Source organism: Sorex araneus, chromosome 10, assembly GCF_027595985.1.
Source record: "Sorex araneus isolate mSorAra2 chromosome 10, mSorAra2.pri, whole genome shotgun sequence".
In the NCBI taxonomy this organism is placed as follows: domain Eukaryota; kingdom Metazoa; phylum Chordata; class Mammalia; order Eulipotyphla; family Soricidae; genus Sorex; species Sorex araneus.
In genome coordinates this window covers 3,924,247-3,944,772 of record NC_073311.1, presented here as the reverse complement: position 1 = coordinate 3,944,772, position 20,526 = coordinate 3,924,247, and the positions used below count along the sequence as shown (strand labels likewise).

General features: G+C 52.2%; 1 protein-coding gene across 1 annotated transcript in view; it reads left to right on the top strand.

Moving 5' to 3' along the window:
• Positions 1-202: 202 nt before the first annotated feature.
• The window catches only part of ANXA2 (annexin A2), a 41,659-nt gene continuing 21,335 nt past the window's right edge, over positions 203-20,526 (top strand). Inside the window, exons 1-3 of the mRNA XM_055118264.1 lie at positions 203-355; positions 10,357-10,417; positions 13,451-13,550. Of these exons, the coding sequence (XP_054974239.1) occupies positions 10,370-10,417; positions 13,451-13,550 (148 nt within the window). The 5' untranslated portion in view covers positions 203-355; positions 10,357-10,369. The remainder of the gene's footprint in view (positions 356-10,356; positions 10,418-13,450; positions 13,551-20,526) is intronic.

The following is a 20,526-nucleotide window of genomic DNA, read 5'->3' as shown; positions in this document are numbered from 1 at the left end:
GGGCAAGACTGGAAAGTGTCCAGGACGCCGGCCCCGAGCTCAGGCTGCAGCACGGGGCCCAGGCGGGGGGTCGGGGAAGGGGGCAGAGCGCCTCAAGCAAGCCCTGGACGTGAAGGCGCGCTGGCCCCAGCCCTGGTGCCTGCAGGGCCTCGACGTGGCGGCCGTCAGGGGCGAGGGGCTAGCGGCAGGCGGGGGCTGGGAGGCGGCTCCGGGAAGCCTCGGGGCGCGGCGGGTGAGTCAGCGGGCGGGGTGGGCGCGGGGCGGGGCGGCCGTGCCGCCTATAAAGCCCCACCCGGCCCGCGGTCCCGCTCGCTCCGCTGCCAGGACGTTCTGCCGCCGCGCCCACACGGCCCAGGTAAGGGGTGCAGCCTCGGGGGCGCCGCCGCGGGGTCGTCGGGGACCGGGACGCCGTGCCCGGAGGGCCGTGCAGGGGCGCCGGGCGCGGGGCCCGCCAGGGTCGGCGCGGGGGAGAGGGGCTGCGGGCCGGGCCGGGCCGGGGGCGGCCGAGGGGCTCCGCGGCAGCTGGGCCGAGCCGCGGGGCCGGGGCAGCGCGGTGCGGGGCGCGGCGGGCGGGGGCACTCGGGGCCGCATTCCAGACGCGCCCGGCGGCCGCGCGGGGCCTGGGCGTGGCCGCGGCACCCGAGGGGCAGCAGCGCGGGCTCCCACGTCCCCCGCACTCCCAGGACCCGCTCAAAGGTCCGTCCACGTCGGCTCCAAGTCACTTTACACCACGCTCGCGGGCGCGAGGGCTGCTAAGTAGGCTGCGGGAGAAAGCAGTGGGCGGTGTCCCCAAGGAACCAAAGAGTGACCAGAAGCTCACCCTGTCCAGGGCAAACGGAGGGGCGCAGCCCCTGATACTGAAACCCCTCCCCCCAAATCTTCGGGTCTCTACCTTCTGGGCCACTTTTTCGACCAGGAAGGAAGTGGCCCCTGTACTTGCGGGGGCGGGGGGGGGGTTGGGGCGGGGAGTGTGGGGCACAGCATGGCTATCGTGCACCGTTACTGGAAAGATTATTGAAATGATTGTGACACAGAGGACCGAGGTGTGGCCAAGGGCGGAACCCACCTTCACCCAGCTCCTGGGACTGCATTCCATTCCCTGAGCTACCGGGAGCCTTCATTTCCTTACGGACCTAGAAAATGGGCTGGACAGGCTGGTAGTTGCTACCACACATGGCAACGATTAATTAGCACAAACTGCAGTTGTGGGGGGCGGGGTGTCTAAGGACACCCATTCTCACTTTTGTCCAAATAGCGTTATTTTATGTTCATTTTAATTGCCATGGTTTTCAGTGCTGTTCTTGGTAGGGTTCCGTGCTTACAAAGTTCCAACACCACACCCCGCCAGAGCGCCCACTTTCCTCCACCCTGTTCTCAGGGTGGTTCTGTTGCACTGGCCCTTTGTTATTCCCTTGCTACCAGATACATTATGATCCAAGACTTAACACAACATACCCGACCAGAATGTCATAGGGAAGGTGCACTGAAAACTTGGAGCATGGCTGTCTTCCAGTAGGACCTGCCACACTCGGGCTCTGGCTGTTCCCAGTCTGCACAGAGCAGTGATCTTGGGCATGTACATTGGGTGTGTACCAGCAATTCCGAAGTGCTGTTCTGCAGGATCTCCCAAGTGGACTGTGTGTCCAAGGCAGTGTTCTCTGCCCAGAACTTGGTGGTTTGGATGACAGAATGCATTTTCCATGGAAGCCGTGTTACAGATTGGGTTCCCAGAGCCTTCTGCTTAAAGCACACCCTATCCAGATCGCCAAATACTGATAAGAGTTTGTGGGTCATTGTGGGAGTGTGCGGGGGCAGGTTGAGAGGGAAAGGCTATAAGGGTAGGAGGAATACATCACTGGATACATTTCTGCATATTTTCCTAATCTCACAGGTTGGCCCCATTACATTCTTTTAACTGGACAATCACAGCTTAGTCCTTCCCTCTGCTTCCTTTCCTCCTTTCTTCCTTCTCCTGAGGGACCTGCTTCTCCTGCCCTCTCACAAAAGCCCTGCAGCCTTCCCCCGTGCCATGGCTTTCCCTTCCAGAGCACGCATAGCCAGCCAGCATCTGGCAAATTAACTCCCATCTGAACTTGGGAATGGTTGCTGGGGGTCCCCGGAAACACTCAGCATCCTGAGGAATGGACAAAAAGAGCCAGCCCTGTTCACGCCAATAGGCCTGTCTGTCGAGGTCGTGCTATGGAGGTAAGGAAGCTTGGGGTGGCCAGACCTTTAGAAGTGCATTTCCACGAGGCCGCCCTTAGTGAGTGTCCCGCCCTCCTTGGCCAGGGGTGTTGAGACATTGTCAGTGAGCTCCTTCCACCTTTCTTCAGAGTTAAGATGGATCTCCAGGGCTTCATAGACCTGAAAGGGGTCCCCACAGGGGTCTATGGTTTGGAGTCCGCATGGCTTTTGTAAGCTCCCATGGTGCTCAGCGACAGGAAATGTTGCTGACTCACTGGCTTGCCTCAGGAACATAGCCCAGGGCTGGCATCTCCTAAGTGACCCTATTGTGTCCCTGGGCTCTCAGAGAGCTGTATTGATTAACATTAGGCTAGCAGCCTGGCCATTAGTGCCCTAGATAATTTCTGGCTTAAGTCAGTTTCCTGGCAAGGTGGATACCTTTCTCTAATTGCTATTGATTTTGAGGCTGTAGGCCCCTCCCTGCCGCGCCCCCCCCCCCCCCCCCCCCCCGTGCTTGCCGTCTGGTACCAGTGCCCCTGTGCTGGACCTTTTGTTCCCCATGTTTGCTTGGAAGGTGGAGAGTGGCTGGGGGCTCTTCATAAGTTGAGGATGGGTGTGTCTCAGAGAACCCAGGCTCCTCTGTGCTGCTTGAGCCAGGGATTTCTCCAGACTCAGAGGGTACCTGCTCCTTCTACTCACTGGCCTGGTGCTGGGCACCGAGTAGTGAATAAGAGACCCAGCAGACAACAAACCCGGGTTTCAGACTGAGCAGAGACAGACAGAAAACTGACAGTGTAAGTGAATCAAAGAGCAGAAACTTGATTCTGAACATTCCTTTTCTATAAATTAATGTTAGCTTCCTTGTGTGGCTGATCTCACTCACCCTTTGGTTCAGTTGTTCCGGCATGATGTCATCATGCTCACTCTGCCTCGTGAGTGTGCTCAGCGCCAGTGTGGCTTACCCTGCCTTGCACCGCTATGGTGAGCCCTCGGTGGCTCCTCTCTTCTCTGGTTTGGTTGGTGGTTTCCTCCCTTCTTTTCTTCAACATGGCATGGACAGACCTCACTTTTCCTGGGGCCTTGCCCTGTTCTCATTATAGGCGGCATCAGAGGAAATTCCAATCCTTTAAAAAAGCTCTTTCCGCCCATTCACTGTCTGGGGTGTATTTTCTTCTATCTCCATGTCATCTGCTGACGTGGGGTGGTGGGGCAGGTCAACAGTCAGGATTCAGGAGACACCCAGACTTATTCTGGTGGCCGCACTGAAGCTACTTCTGGACCTGGATCTTCTTTTTAGTGCACATCACCAAGCTGCAAAGCTGCTGTGTGCGTGTGCGCGTGCGTGTGTGCGTGTGTGTGTGTGTGTGTGTGTGTGGTGTGTGTGTGTTGGGGGGGGTATGGAAAAGTGGCACACCTAGCAGTGCTCAGAGGGACTGCAGGGGGTACCAGGGATTTTACTCAGGTTAGCCTTATGTGGGGCAAATGCCCTGGCCCTGTACTATCTCTTTGGCCCTGTACCCCAAACTATTAGACCCGCTGAGCTCAGCGCTCGCTATCCCGTTAGGAGCCAGCAGCCGTGCTCTGTAGGTTTGAAGGCACGGCTGGAAAGTTGTGACTCATGGGGTTTGTTCTGAGGTGGAACCTCTTGCTCTTTGTTCCCTGCCACACCCAGATGGTGCAGCTTTGATGGATTTCCAGTCCCAGGCCACGTAGGAATCCTCCCCTCCTCCCTGCTGTCTGGCCCCTGGAAGTAAAGGTTTCAGTAGAAGGCCAGCCCCTTGGGGTGCTGAGGGTGCTGAGGGGTGCTGGGTGGGGCCTGTCTTGAGGAGGAGGAGTCGATCCGGGGTGATGGCCTTCGCTCCCCCCAGTTTTGCTCAGAGTCTGGGAATAGCAGCCTGACCTGATTGCAGGGAACTCATCTGAGGTGTCGGTCAGAGGGAAAGAAAGAAAATGGGGGGAGAGAAGAGAAGCAGACACACTCGGCCTGGAGAGATGGCCCCAGCAGTTAGGTGCTTGCTTGCACTCTGCGACCCAGGTTCCATTCCCGGCACTCCCTGGAGTTCCCAGAACCCAGCCAGGAGTAAGCCCTGAGCACAGAGCTGGGGGTCAGCCTTGAGCACCACTTTGTGTGGCCACAAACAAGTGAGCCAAAAACTCAACCAAGAAAAAAAAAGGAGGTCGGCAGGAAGGAGCTAGTATGTGGGAACTAGCCAGAAGTGGGCTCGAAGCGTGGATCAGGGATGGGAGACAAAGGTGGCAGCTGGGTGGGTGGGAAGAAGCAACTCTTCTTGGCTCCCAGCCATGACACATGGATGCGCAAGTTAGGACACAGAGAGCCATGATACAATGGAAGTGAGCGCATGGAGAAGTACCAGACAGAGAGACAGAGACAGGGAGAGACAGAGCGGGAGAGCGAGAGGGAGAGAGAGAGAGTGAGTCTGACTGACGCAGGGACTGTGTGTGTGATAGAAAGGTGGTTCAGTGGAAGATCTCAAACACTGACTTTCTAGTTCTCTGCAGGCATCGGGAGGTGCCCCTTGTAAATACAGTGTGGGTCAAAAGAAACACTGAAATTGAGTTGCGCACACAGAGGCCCAAATTACCCACCCCCTCTTCATGCCAAGTGAGCTCATTCTTTATGTCCGCCTCTTTCACCCACTCCAACCTGGAGCCGGCCAGAGGCCCGAGAGCTGCAGCAGGCTATAGTTAGCAAACAAATATCGATTCAGATCCGGGCAGAACGGGACGAGCCAGAGCAAATGCCAGGGTGTCCCTCCTGCTCAGCAAGCCTGCGGCCCCTGGAGGGCTTCCAGGAATCCCGGGGAATGACTTGGCAGTGACTCAGGCATTAATCAGGACCAGAAAGCCAGGGAGGGAAGTGTGTGCTCTGAGGAAGAGACTGCCAAGTGAAAATGCTTTGTGGGGGTGGGTCTGGGGAGTGGAGAACAGCGGGAACCCCACCCAATTCTGTTCTGGCTCTGCTTTCTGGCTGGGAGTTTCCCGGGTGGAAAGAGGGTGATGGTAGGACTTTAGTGGTTTGTATTGGCGTTGGCAGGTAGCCAACCTCCATGTCCCCACCCCCACCAGATTTTTCCCCCTTAAAAAAAAAATACCAGTTTGTGGCCTGTTTCCTGATTGATTCACCATGGTTGCTAGGCATGTGTTTTGTGGCAACGAGTCAACACAACATTCCACAGTCCATGGTTAAGGTGTCTGGTGGGTGTGTCCACACAGCGATTGGCTTAGCCCCCTGCTGTGCCGACGGTTGCAACACGTTTTGGGGGGTGAGTTTGTGTGAGAGTTCGAGTTGAGTTTTGTGAGAGAGCCTGTTCTTCATGCAGTGCAGCAATACTTGTTTTTACTACCCAGAGCACTGACTTTTAAGTTTCCTTTTCTTCTTCTTTTTATTTATTTTTTTTTGTTCCTTTCAACTTTTTGCATCTCAAGGTTAAAATAGTTTCAGTTCTATTTTGGTTGCCGCTCTAAAGTGAAAACAATAAAATACAATTACAAAAAAAATCTGCAAGGGTCTTTTTTATTTTGGGGAAACTTTGAGTTTGGGGCATTGTGGGAGTGTGATATTGAATGGACGCTTAAGACATTGTTTAGATCATCCTGGTGTTAATTGTCAATTATTTGCTTTTAAGCAGCTACGTTGAGGCCACTAGGAGCCTAGCTTTGTCATATAAACTTTTTTTTGGGGGGGGCCTGGGGGAGGCAATGGTAATGAATGGTCTCATTGATTAAAAATTTTCAAGCTCAGGGGGCCGGAGCGATAGCACAGCGGGTAGGGCGTTTGCCTTGCACGCGGCCGACCCGGGTTCGATCCCCGGCATCCCATATGGTCCCCCAAGCACCGCCAGGAGTAATTCCTGAGTGCAAAGCCAGGAGTAACCACTGAGCATCGCTGGGTGTGACCCAAAAAGCAAAAAAAAAAAAAAAAATTTTCAAGCTCAGAGGAAACCGTTTTGTTTCTTCCCTCCACCCCACTCTCGGGTAAATGATTACAGACCTGTTTGAAGGTGTGGCTTCCAGGCTCCAGCTCTGCACCTTGCTGATTTGTTTCCTTAAACTTAGACCTTGCCCTGTTGATAAAGGGCCCTTTGAAGCATCTTGTCTGCTTGCCCAGCCCAGCCCTGGGAATGGAGCAGTGTCAACAGATTGGATCTTCTGATATGTGTGAGTGTGTGTGTGTGTGTGTGTGTGTGTGTGTGTGTGTTTTCGATTTTTGCAAGTTAAAACCAGTTGGAGCTGTGGGTGAGGCTGGCTTTGGAAGGAATGAGGCAGGCAACCGTTTCTGGAGAGAAGCTGGCCAGAAAGGAGGCCTGGTTCTTTGAATACGCGGATGAATTCCACATGGCGTAGGGGCGTCCATGGAATGGTCCCAGCTGGCTCCCAGACACTTCGTTTTATTCTCATTCAGCAATAGGGACAGGTCTGAAGATAGAGCTCTCCGCACGAGGAAACAGACACCCTCCCCTACTCCTCCCCCGAAAGCCCCAGAGCCTTAAATTGGCATCATCCAGAAACTTCTATTTGAGGCTGCCCCCCACCCATGCCACCTGGAGCCACACTTAGGCATGGCTCATTTTAAACCTGCATTTTTCTGTCTTTTCTTTTGAAAAGAATAGTGTTAGCATGCTGGAGAGATGGTACAACTGGTAAGGCGTTTGCATGTGGCTGACTTGGATTCGATTCCCAGCACTGCATAGGGCCCCCGAGCCCCAGCCTGGCGTGATGCCTGACTCCAGAGCCAGGAGTAAGTCCCAAGCACTGCTGGACGTGGCCCTGAAAACCAAAAACCAAAAACCAAAACCAATCTTGTTAATGTTTATGGTTTCGATGTGCTCAGTTCCCTCAACTTGACCAACATGCCCGAGACCCCGACCCATACTTGATTCCTCTGCCACTGAGATGTGACCTTGGCCCTGGCCTTTCTCCCATGTTTCCCTGCTGGAAACTGCCAGGCGGGCATTGCTCTCCTCGCCAGTCCTCAGGCCTGATCTCCAGGTTGTTATCTTGCTCTTTGGGAATGGCAAGTCACGTGAGCCAAGTTAGGAGGACCGTGGTCCAGAGTCAGCCCAGACTGCCTCGCCTCTGTGGGCAACCTGGAAGAGGGTCAGTGTCCCAGGCCGGGGAGGAGAGCTGGGAGAGCTGATGGAAGCGGGATCTTCATCTGGTGCTCTTGTGTCTCCTGAAGTGTGCAGGCTGAATTGTGTGCTTCTTCAGGCTTGTTGACCGACTCTTGAGTGTTCCCTGTGCAGTAATGCTGCCAGAATGTTCTTTTTTGCTTCTTACGGGTAGCAACACCTGGACACATTCTCATGGATGAAATATACTATAGGACTCTGATGTGTTAACTAACATCAGGAGTACCCAAGCCAACTGTTCTAGATATGAAATCAGTGATGACAAGAAGTAAGGGGACTTCCCATTTTGTTTGTAAGGTGCCTTCAATTTGCGGATGCTAAAAGTATATGGCTGCAAAAAGAAGGTTGCATGGAATAATAGTAAGATTCCTGGATATTGCTTCATACTATGAGAGTTTTGCTTTTTCTACAGAATGGTAATAAATAATATAAATATAAGTGCTATTTATGCAAAGCATATATATCAGCTCTAAGAGTTAACTCCTAGCGAATGCTAAGGCATTTATATTTTTATTTTCCTGTTTATTTTTGTTTAGGGGGGTCAAGTTGAAGCCGCAGGCTTTATGCATGCAGAGCAGGTGTTCTCCCCCTGAACCGGGCCCTTAAGGTGCCTTCAAGACATTCTTAAATCTGGAAAAAAACAGGGGCTCTGGGGTAGGGGCCAGGGGGCAGGTAAGATATCCTCCCTGCTACCTTCAGTTGTACATAAACATTCTCTTTGAAATACTGATGGATATCAGGCACACGGTATTCTAGCTCGGTGCAACCTCTTTTGTCTGCTGGTTACTGAGTGGGCAGTTCAGCTACAGAGAGACCTCAAACATACATATTATAGATACTTCTTGTTTTTTTTTTTTAATTTTATTTTATTGAATCACCGTGACAAAAGTTACAAAGCTTTAAGGTTTAAATCTCAGTCATATAATGATCAAACCCCCATCCCTTCACCAGTGCCCCTTTTCTCCCACCAAGAACCGCAATATGCGCCCCTCCCATCCCCCACCCCCGCAATTGAGTGGCCAATGATCTTCACTTTATTCTCTCTATACTTTGGATACATTCAATATTTCAACAGAGAACTGACTACTATTATTTGGAATTTTCCCCCAACAATCAAACCTACTGAAAAGGCATCATTTGATAGTTTGTTTTCCATGGCTGAGAATGAAGATTATAGGAGCTCAGTTTACAGTCTAGATGCATTTCTATAAGAAGTCTCTGGGTGCCAAAATGGGTTAGTAGACCTCTGGATCATAGTCTTTAAGGAGCAGAGGGGCCGTGTCATGCTCGGCTGCTCCGGATCTCATCTGGGCGGAGGGCATGCCGGTAACACCCCATCCCATGATCTCTTGCGCGTCATGTCACTACAAGCTAGTACCTCTGGGTTGTGAGTCCTAGAAAATGGCGGACGCCACGTGGGCGCTGACATATTATAGATACTTCTTGGGGTTTTTGTTTTCTCATGTGTTCTTGGGCCTGCAGTGCTTAGGACTTACTCCTCACACTGTGCCCAGGGATCACTTCTGGTGGGACCCTGGGACTATACGTGATACCAGGGGATCAAATCTGGGTTAAGACATTTAAGACAAGTGCTGCTATACTGTTGTACTGTCTCTTCATCTGCCTTTTTCACTTTTTCACTTAGATGAACTTTTTTTTTTTCACTTAGTAACATGCATTAAAGGTATTCCCACATCTCTGTGTATGGCGTGATGGTTTATTTTCTTTTAGCACTGAGCAATACTCCATTGTCTTACAGTTTATTTATAGAGGAAGATGGGCACAGATGAGGTTTCTGTAACAGTTGTAGACCTTGGGGAAAGGGAGGCGCAGAGCCTGAGTGATGGGAGCAGGGCCATTGCAGTAGCAACTTTTTCTTGCCATGCTGAAACAGCTGCCACAAGCATGGAGTGTAAGAGGGAACAGTTCAGGCTGTGAATCTTGCAGAACAAGAACCTGAGTCACAAATAAAGACAGATTCTCTCCCCATATCGCCCACCTCCTCCAGACACAAAATTGGGAATATGCTTAGTCCAAAGTCTCCTGATAAATTCTCAAGAGTCTGTGTCACATCTATCAAGAAAGCCTTATGAAAATATTTAAGTAAACTGTTGCAAGAGAATAGAAAACTGTCTTTATGTGAACACAGTGTTCTTGAAGAATACGAAGCAAAAAGATACAAGAAAAATATGAAGTGAAAAAATCAGAGCAGGCAGTGCTACTGTTTCAGAGTCATTTTCTGTGGCCGTGGCTCTGCTACTTTCTTTACTTGGGGGCTGTTGCTGTTTTGTCTCAGCTGAGCCCCCCAGCTCCCCACCTCCCGCCACAGGACATACACCCACCACCTCTGGCAGAGTTCTATAAATTCTGAGAGCTGTGTGTTCGCAAACTTGGAACGCTAGTTAGTCAGGCACATCTGCTACCTGGAAGGCAACTTTATTTCAGACACTCTGAACCCTACATCTAAGTTACCTTTCCTTTGTGGAATGAGTTAGTGCTACAAACTCTGCAGGTTGTTTTTCTCGAAGTTCTCAGTCATCAAACTGAGAAAAGAATGGTGTTAAATGGCAAAGAGTCCATTTCAGAGTGAGCCAGCATGAGAAAACTTTGACTTCAGTTCATACTCATGGGGCTCTTTTCAACCTTGTCAATCACTGGTGAGAAATGCAGAAATAGTACCTAGCTTGACAAGCATATCACTTTGTGAGAAATGGAAGGCTCACATTTATACTCTTGTACCAAGTTGCTTCGGCCTTGGGAAACACCTTGGATTCTGTATTTGCAAATTGGTGTCCCTGGGTTATTTCTACAAACAGAGCAACAGAAAGATTGGCTAGGTCTGTGGTCCATTCTACAATCAAGACACAGCACCTTCCAGCTTTAATTTTCCCAGTCTACTTGCAAAGATTACTTCAATATCCTCAGATGAAATGGTCCAAGAAATAGAGATTAGTATAATGAATTGCTGTGCTTCCAGGGAAAGCCTCTTCATAATATTGTTTTGGTTTTTTTCTCTTTTTAGTCTCGTTTTCAAGATGTCTACTGTTCATGAAATTCTGTGCAAGCTCAGCTTGGAGGGTGATGTAAGTATATGTTTCCCTTTTTATAAGTTTGGTAAATTTGACATTTTGGGGGATCTGTGTTGCTTCCCTTTCCCTCTGCATCCTAGGCCCTCGAAGACAAAGTTCAGGCAATCATCACTCCTCTTGCTTTTCCTCTCATCTTCATTATTTTAGCTCTTTATTGTAGATTTTAATTTTTTTTTGGGGGGGGCAGGAGGTGAGGATACCCAGCAGTGCTCAGGCCTTACTTCTGGCTCAGCACTCAGGGATAACCCCTGGCAGAGCTTGGGGGTCCTTATGGGATGCCAGGGATAGAACCAGGGTCAGTTGTGTGCAAGACAAGCACCCTACTCACTATATTATCCCTCTTGTGTAGCTGTATTTGAAAACTATGGCATTAGAAACTTTTGGGGCACCATGTTAAAATTGGACCATGGCTGGGGAGAAAGATCAGTGAGTAGCTAGAGTGCAGGCTTGTCTGATATGTCTGCTTATTTTTTTTTATAGTTTAAGATATTAAAAATATGTAAATTTTAAGTTAGCACAAATATTTTGAAATCAAGTAGTATTTAATCAAGTGCATATCAATGATGAATATGTAAATAATACTATAGGTGTTTCAGGTCATTTGGGTGGAAATTTATAAAAATTTTTAAAACTTTGTCTTTTCTTTTTTCTTTTTGGGTCACACCTGGCAATACACAGGAGCTACTCCTGGCTCATGTACTCAGGAATCACTCCTGGCGGTGCTCAGGGGACCCTATGGGATGCTGGGAATTGAACCCGGGTCAGCTGCGTGCAAGGCAAACGCCCTACCCGCTGTGCTATCGCTCCAGCCCCAAAATTTATAAAACTTTGACTGTTGGCTGGGCATGTAACTCGGATGGTAGTGCCCTAGAGTGTGTGAGAATCTGAGTTCGACCCCCTGCACTGAATGTGGCCCTTTCCTCCCCCTCTCTCCCACACATTACTGGGCATAACTTAGGCTTCCAAGCACCTAAGTGTGATTTCTATTTAAAAAATATCAGCAGTGATTGCATTTGTCAGCGGACCTTTTGGCAGTGCTGGGGATGGAACCGGGGTTTGCACATTGCATTCTGTCCTACTGTGTCCCTCCCGGACTCCACACCTCACCCTCAGCATGTGTTTTTCTGCTCATCCTGTCTTACCAACAAATCTCAACATTTCCATAGGGAAATGTCATAGAAAATACCCTGCTATTCCACTGTGTTTCAGGCTAATAAATATGAATTAGTTTACAGTGTAACCGTGATGTCCCAGAGGGGTTGGGAATGTTGGGTCTCATCCTGTGCCTGCTTTTCTGACTTGCCAGGAAACCCCAACTGCTAGTAGAACAGGAGGCATCGCTTCCATGAGGCTCCTTCCAGAACTGGCCATGGCACAGCTTTGGCATTACAAGAGCATCAGTGCTGGGGAGCAGAGGGGCCTTGATATGGAAAACAAGGCAGCAGTGGACAAGGTCACCAGCCCTCAGCTGATGCAGACCACATGGCTTTCTTCTTTTCTCCTTTGTTTCTGATGACAAGGCAGTGGACCATCATCACAGTCTGTTTTCTTTTTGTCTTCGTGCCAATCCTAGCAATGCCCAGGGCTCCCTGAGTCCTGCTCTGCACTAAGAGGTCAGTCATGGCAGGACTGCGGGAGACTCTCTGCGGCTCCAGGGTCCAGCTGGGTCAACTGCCTTGCGCACTTGCTGTGCCTCCCTCCTGAAGGAGGAAGGGAACCCTTTGGGAAGGAGGGTGCACACAGATGCACCCCATCATCCTAACCCTCTGGATGGGGAGGGGTGTCCCGCAGTTTGGGAGGGTGCTGGGCTTCGAGAGGCTGGGAGAGGCATATGGCATTGGGGGCCCTGGGGGAACCCCAGGAGAACTGAGAATGAGCTCGGGGGGCAGAGCCAGTCTGCAGCAGGGGATGTGGCTCTTGACCACTGTCCCCCGTGGTAGCCAGGGCAGGAGGCTTGGCTCTGTGGGCCACTAGGGACTCCTGGGCCTGTGGCAAAAGCCTGGCTGTACTGCCTAACAAGCGCCTCCACATGCTCATTTCCATTCCAGTGGTTTCCACCCTGCCACTTCTCAGGGCCCCTCTCAGCCCCTGTCCACGCCCCATCACTTTAAGTTCAGTCCTGTGGGCCAGTCCTCAGTCCTGTTGCCTTTGGGCGTCTGCTACTTGCCTACTCTCTTTGCTTATGTCCCTCCCACGAGAGAGGTTCTGAGTCTGCCCTTATTCTGCTGGCTAACTTCACTCTCCAGATGCATCCATGTAGCAGCAAATTTTCTTATAGTCTTAGAGAGTATTCCAGTGTGTAGACATCCTGTCCACAGTTCCTTTATCCTGTAGCTGTTCCTGGACATTTGGTTGTTTCCAGATCTAGGCCATTGTGAATGGTGATAAATGCATAGGAGTGCAAATGTTGTTTTGAATAGATTTTTTTTTTTGAGCAGTGAAGGTCCTTATCCTATTTGGGAGGGCATGATGCCAATTAACTGTTCCTAGAATGATTTTAGGGCTCAGGGAAATGATGCAGGAGCCACCCACTTTGAGCCCTAGCACACGTGACCCTGGTGGTCCTCTGCTCGAAGACCGAATGGCACCACATCCTCGCATCCCTGCTTCCGTGCCCCCTCTCTTCAGCCACCCAGCTCGACTGGCTGAGTACCACGAGCATGGAGGGAAAGGTGGGTGGGTGGCAGCTGAGACTCCGGGAACAGTGTTTGTGACGACCGCCTCCTCCCGCAAAAAGAAATACCTGAATTGTTAAAAGAAACAATAGAAAGAGGAAAAACATCGAGGAATCAGTATTTGCACCCTTGGGTTTGTTTTTTTTTTGTTTCAGGGCCACATCCAGAGGTGCTCAAGGCTTCCCTCTGGCTCACTGCTCTGAGATCACTTCCGATGGGGTCCCGGGGACCCTGTAGGGTGCTGGGGATGGAGGGAGCCGGGCCTGTGCAAGGCCAGCTCCATGCTTCCTGAGCCATGACCTGGGCCCAGGGGAGGGTCTGAGTCTGACTGACGGTCTTGTCTGCCCCACAGCACTCCACGCCGCCCAGTGCTTACGGCTCAGTCAAGGCCTACACCAATTTTGATGCCGAGAGGGATGCCCTGAACATCGAAACGGCCATCAAGACTAAAGGTGGGTCAGCCTGTGCCCTCTGCCCTCCTTTGGGGCCATGCACCTGGAGGCACGCCCAGCATCTGTTTCTCTCATCCATATCCATGTGGACATCGGCCTTTGAGCGTTGGTGAGATGAGTCCAGCCCTGCTCCACCTCACACATGCTGCCTTTTCTTCTTCCTTCCCTTCCTTGCTCTCTCCCTCCCTCCTTGGAGAAGGAGCCTGGGGGAAGCTGCTAGCATGAGCTGGTAGAGGACCCTGGGCGTGTCGGGCTCTGCTCTGTGCTACAGAAGAGGACACTGGCCAGACTGTGACTCTGAGGGGCCTCCGGCCCCAGCTGCTCGGCGTTTCATGGCATTTGTTGGAAGAGTGCTCGGAAAACGTTCACAGCTTTGCTCTCAGGGCTGACGACATCAGTGAAACATCTCGGGCCTCTCCCGCTCCCCCCCTCCACACTGCAGGGCTCCAGGCCCAGAGGGAGCTGAGATTAGCTGTTGGCAGGAGCGTTTGTCTGAGTTCCAGATTGAGTGAGAGGAGCGGGTGGTATGGACGCCTCCTTCTCAGAGTCGAGCCGAGACGGGGCTTCCAGGGCGGCTTCTTCTTCCCGTCACAATACGCTGCGTCTGTAGGAGAGAGAGCCCAGGCCTCTCTCAGGCCCGTGTCTTGGGTGCCGAGTCCCTGGTATCATAGTGTCATAGTGATGTCTGTGCTGTACTTGCTGCTTAGACAGAGGGGATGCTGCAGCCGCACTGGACTCGACCCCAACCAACGTCACACCCCACTGGGGAGCCGGGGCACAGCATCCTCTTACCTCCCTGAGACATGTGCAGTCCATATCCGGTCACTGGGAGACCTGGCACCTCACCCCAGATGAGGCTCAGGGGACCACTAAAAGTGTCCCTTTCTTGGGGCTCGAGAGATAGTACTGCGGCTAGGGCACTGTCTTGCCAGACATGTGGTTTCCACCTCGGTGGTGGTTCAAATCCTGCCCACTAGGTCTCCCAAGCCAGGAGAGGTCCCCACATGCAGCTGGATGTGCCCTTCCTACCCCAAAAGTACCTCTGGTGGCTCTGAATTGTCCTAGCAGGTAAGTCTTACCTTTCCTCACTCCCTAGAGAAGCTGCTGGCTTTGTTTCCAGAGGAAGGAAGGACAGCAGAAAGATTCTTTATGTCCTGGACACCCCCCACAACCCAAGGGGTTGTGTCTTCTGTCTGGTATTTTCTGGGGACACTGGGCACTCCCATTTTGCTGCTTCGAGGGCTGAAGGAGGATGCAGTGTCCAGTCTGAAACTCTTCATTTCATTTAGGTTTAGGGGGCCACATTCAGCAGTTCTTTGGGTTTAGTCCTGGCTCAGAGCTCGGGATGCTGGAACTCGAACCCATGTCTTCCACAGGCCATGTGTGTGCTCCCATCTTGGTTTTCACTCCGGCCTACAGATGAGCCTTTGCTATCTTCTGTGTCTGCGCTTTGTCCCTGCCTGTCCTTGTGACACATTGCAGTGGGAAGTCTGAAGTCATGTGACAGATGAGACTACAGTTTGTGAGGGTTCGAGTGGAGTGAGGGGATGAGAGCTGGTCAGTCGCAGGGTCGGATCTTGACTCTGCCACGCGCTGAGCTGCCTCTCTAGCACTGAGAATGTTGACCTTCCTTTTTCTGTTTGTTTTGAGGCCACACCCGGTGGTGCTTAGGGGATCATCAGAGCCAGGGACAGAATCTGGGGCCCTGCCTGTGAGACTCCCGCTCTCTCAAGCCACTATTTCCCAGCTGAGTCGCATGGGGCCTTCCCAGTGTCCAGCAGAGACACACACTACAGCATGCACACACAGACACAAACACACACAGACGTACAACACAAACAACTCTGACACATAACAAAGACAGCATGTACACGCAGAATCACAATACAGACAATATGTACAGACACAGAGATGACAACATGAACACACAACACAGACACACAACATCAACAATCTGCACACATAGACACAAGCACGCACAGACACAATGCAGACAGCATGTACATACAGACACAAACACAGAGACACAACACAGACCGTATTTACACACAGACACACAACACAGAGACACACAGAGATACACAACCCAGATGATGTGCACATGCACACATACAAGATAGGCACGTACATAGACAACATGCATGCACAAACACAGAGAGACACACAACACAGGCAAAGACATACATCTAACATAGACACACACAGACTCACAGAGCGCAGACAGTGCACACAGTGCATGCACACACACAGGCACAGAGACGCCAGTCAGCATGCCTGAAGTGCACCCCCTCTCTGTTTGGGTGCCCGTGTTCCTGGAGGCTCCCGACTGCCTTCGGAGAAACACACTCAGCTCACAGTGCAGCTCGGGGGAGCCAGGAACAAAGGCTGCTTTGATCCCCGTGGGAGGATCACCCAGCACCCTGGAATGTAAAGATTGTGCAAGGGAATCTGCCGCAGCTGGGAGTGCGTGCTGGCAGTGAGACCCCTCCCGAAGCGCTGCTGTCTCCACCAGCAGCAGCCGGAGGCTCCAACTTGGAGACGGGCTTTCCAGCCAGGTCAGGAGCAGCTGCTCCTTGGGGATGGGCAGGGCCCAGCGGGGTTCTCCAGGAACTTTCATCCCAGGGGAACCTCGGGTGCTCCTTGCGAGCCTCCTGCCCCCCACGTTGTGGGAACACGTGCTCCAGTGCCTGGTTCAGCTTCTGCCCAGCCAGGCCTGCGCTCCTCCTCCAGATCTAGGTTCTTGGCTTTGCCCTGAGTTGAAGAGTTTTCATTTTAATTTCATATGGGTTGTGGTGGCGGCAGGGGTGGGGACAGGGACATGGGGACATTGGTTGGGGCCACATGGGGTGGTGCTCAGGGATTACTCTTGGCTCTCAGTTCAGGGATCACTCCTGGCAGGACTTGGGGGAACAGGGTGTTGGGAACAAAACCTGGGACGGCTGCGTGCAAGACCAGTGCCTTAACCCCCATGCTGCATCTCCGCCTCTGCCCAGAATTTTGATGAGGCTCAAGAGGTGTTTGTCTATCAGACACTTGTCATCCTTGTGGGCTAGCTTCTGGCTTCCTCCTGGTTTCTCTCTGAAGCCCTGGGGGCTTCACCTCAGACCAACTTCTTTTTTTGGTGCTTAGTGAATTTTCACTTTTTTTTTTAGTGTGAGGAGTTTATCATTGGTTTGTAGCTTAGTGATTTTCCAAAACATAACTTTCTTAAGTCTGTGGATCCTTTAAAGTAACTCCTCAGGGCTGCAGAGATGGTACAGAGGGTAGGGCTCTTACCCAGCACGCAGCCAACCGGGTTCGATCCTTGGCATCTCAAGCGCTGACAGGAGGTAGGTTCATGAATGCAGAGCCCAGGATAAGCCCTGAGCACTGCCGGGTGTGGCCCAAAGACCAATAAATAAATAAATAAATCCTAGTTGCCAATATTCAGTATGTTTGAATTAAGTCCTTCTAAGCAATAATTGAGAAGAAAGCTCGTCTACCTATGCAGAGCTCAGTAAAGTCGCTCTGCTTTTTATGTGAGAAACCCAGAGCTACCAGGTAGTTGGGCAGAAACTCAGTAATTACGGTGATTCCTCAATATTGGGCTGAGACATTTTTCACAGAGACATGAAAATGAAGTTCCTGAACAGTTTTTTGTGGGATCTTCCAAATGTTGCTCAGAGGACTTGGGGACCCCTGTGAGGGCCTGGGGGGTTGGCAGTGCTCAGGCCATGGGGTGCAAGGGGTTACCTGGGCCACCCCAACCGAGTCTTGGGCACCATGAGGTATCAGGGATTGAATCAGGGTTGACTGTATGCAAGGCTTGCACTATAGCCCCTTCCTGTCTCTCAGGCCCCCAGAGCAATTTTTAACATTTTTAAAATATTATTCACATTCCATACACACATCACTTATGTGAGACATCATTCAGCAACAGTAGATTGACATGATAACTTTAAAATAGCTGTAATATACATTCATCCTAAATGTGTCAGTCCATAGAAAAGTGGGTATTGAATGCATGCAGTGTGAGTGCTGTATCCATGTCAAAAAAGAAAAATTATGAACCGATATACATATAATTATGGCTAATTGTTTTCCTTTCTCACGCTTTCAGAGTATTCTGTTGTTTCCAAATTTTCTGCACTGACACTTACTGCCTTCACAATGGAAGACAATGAACTTAATGGAAAACAAAATGAGGCCATTATTTAGAAAAAAATCCCTTTGTTTCCTTCTCCTTCCCCTGGTATTTTTAGGTGGCCAACACCACTTTAAAAATAGAGCCGGGTGCCAGAGAATTAGCACAGACGTTCAGATGCTTGCCTGGGCCTAATCCCCAGCCCCCATATGATCCCCTGAACCCCACCAGGAACGATCTTGAGTGCAGACCAGGAGTAAACTGTGGGCACCACTGGGTGGGGGCCCCAAACAAAAATACCCTAGAAGCAAGCTAGTTAAGATCTTTCCTCTTTTAGGTGCTCAGTGGGATTTCAAACCTGGGCTGGGCCAAGGGAGATGGGTTGGAAGGTGGGCGCAGCTGCTCTGCTTAGGAATCCGGCCTGGTTCTGTCCCAGCGAGGGCTCCGGTCCGGTGGGTATGGGGTGCGACCTGCACCAGGACTGGAGTTCAGTGGGGTCGTGGGTTCAATCCCTGGTGTGTGCACACATGTGTCCTCACAAACTCCCGCCACACCTGGACCAGGTCCGAGCACCCTGTGTCAGGAGAACACACGCTCAGCCACCAGATTGTCCCTGGCATCAGAGCGAGCCCAGGGCCGGGGAAGCTGGGACAGAGGAAGCCAGAGAAGGAGGCAAAGAGGATGCGGGCCCCAGCTCCTGCCCGGGGGTTGAGCACCTGCCGTGGGCCGAGTGTGAGACTGGACTGGGTGTGTGCCGGGGGGTGGGGGGCGGGGGACAGGGCAGGCTCGGGCACCACGGGCTTCCCACTTCCTCTTTCTTGTCCTTGAGCAGGTCTGCTGATGGGCGTGGAGCCCGGCCCACACGCCCTTCCCAGGCCTCACCCAGGCTCTTGGACTTCCTGTTCCCTCACGGCCACAGGTGCTCCCCTTTCTCGGGTGCCCAGGCAGCCTTGCTTCCTGCAGGATTTGCAGCCCCCCCTTTGAGGGAGAGTAACAGTTTGGTCTGATGCCCACTGCTGCCCCCACATCTCCGGCTGAGCAGACATCCCATGTCTCCTAGCTTCTGCAGAGGGGACAATGAGTGACACCTCGTCCGGTCTCCTCATGCTCACAGCTCTGTCTAGCTCTGGGCACACGGATGCAGTTGCTGCTGGGTGCATCCACCTCTTGCCGCAGAGCCCGACTTCCTGTGGGCTGGACTCTGTCAGTCACAGCAGCAGCTCCTGGGACGGAGAGAGAACACACGGAACCCAAAGAGTTCTCAGCGCAGTGCTCCCAGAAACCGGCTCACCCCTGAATGCAGTGCCAGGTGTCAAGGACACCCCCAGAAATGGACCTGTCCTCTCCCAAGCTTTCAGCCGTTTCTGTCCACGGCCCTGGTCTGCTTCGTTCCTGGCGGGAGAGTTCCCGCTTTCCTGAGTAGGTTGCTGGGACTAACGTGTTGTCCACCACACCCTGCTGTGCACAGGGCTTTCTCCTATAGGAAACCTATGTTTAGGGGAAACCCGTGTGGTGCTGGCGGTCAGATTGGGGTCAGCCGTGTGCAAGGCAAAATGCTGTAGCCCCTGGTGCTCTCTCTGCAGCCCTGCATGCTTGTTTTGAGCGACAGTACAGTGAGTAGGGCGCTTGCCTTGCATGTGACTGACCCAGGGTCAATCCCTGGCACCCCATGTGGTCCTCTGAGCACCACCAGGAGTAATTCCTGTAATGCAGAGGCAGGAGAAACCCCTGAGCATAGCAGGGTGTGGCCTAAAAGCAGACTGAGAGAAAGAGACAGAACAAAGCCGTGCACAAGTCCTGATCCTGCCGAGGGCACGGCAGGGGTGGAGACGTGGTGCTGTAGGAGTCTCTGGGTCTGGCTGTGGGTTAAATATACACGGAGAGTGCGCAGCACAGCTGCGAGCGGCTTCCCATATGGGTCCAAAGAACTAGGAAGGAAAGTCAGCTAAATTAGAAAAGGATGAATCTAGACTCCGTAAAATAGATTGTAATTAGAAGCAGCACAACCCCAGAGTTAGCGTTAAGTGCCAATAAACGGGCACAGCTTTGGTCTCTCTCTGGAAGGGGAGGGGCATGAGTTGCCCTGTTATTATTGCCGCTTTTGATTTGAGCATATTTGTGTCCTCCGGAAGGGAGGCAAAGCGGGTGATTTTCTGCCTTCTCCTAGGCACAAGTATAGAACCGTAACTACAGCAAGTTTTTGGGCCCCCTGATACTTTGGCAATGGGAGCGCTCCTGATTCACAGAGGTCGGAAGGCTGAGCGCTTTGTGCCCATGCCTTGGCGGGCACTGGAGCCTTTACCTGCGCACCCACAAGCAGCTGCCTCCCCCGACCCAGTAGTGTCAGGACTCAGTGCTCCTGTTGTGGGGTGCTGGCCACCGAGCCCAGGGCTTTACGCATGAGAGGCGCTCTGCCGCGGAGTGGGTTCCAACCCAGAGACTGTTGTCCTGAAAATGCCAGGAGGCCGGTGGTCCTCAGAAAGAGCCAGTTTCCTAGGACGGGACTGCGTCAGAGGGGGCTGGTGTGGGGCCTTGAACCCCTGTCCCCTCCCCCCAAGAAGCAGGAGGGAGCAGGAAGGGGCTGGAGTGGCCTCGCAGGTGTCACCCTCCAGCCCTGCTCTGCTTCAGGCCGAGCCACCTCCCCTTCCCTCTGGGCACACGCTTCTCACTTTCTTCAAGGTCCTTGTCTGCCTACCAGTGGCCACCACAAAGCCCCCCCACAAAGCCCCCCCAGTTCCAGGCTTGCTTCCTTGCTTGGTTTTCTTTTTCCCTGGGGTGGGAGTCACAGCTAGCGGTGTTTGAAGTGTCTATTCCCAGCTTGTTTCTTGGGGGTCCATGGGCACTGGGGGAGGA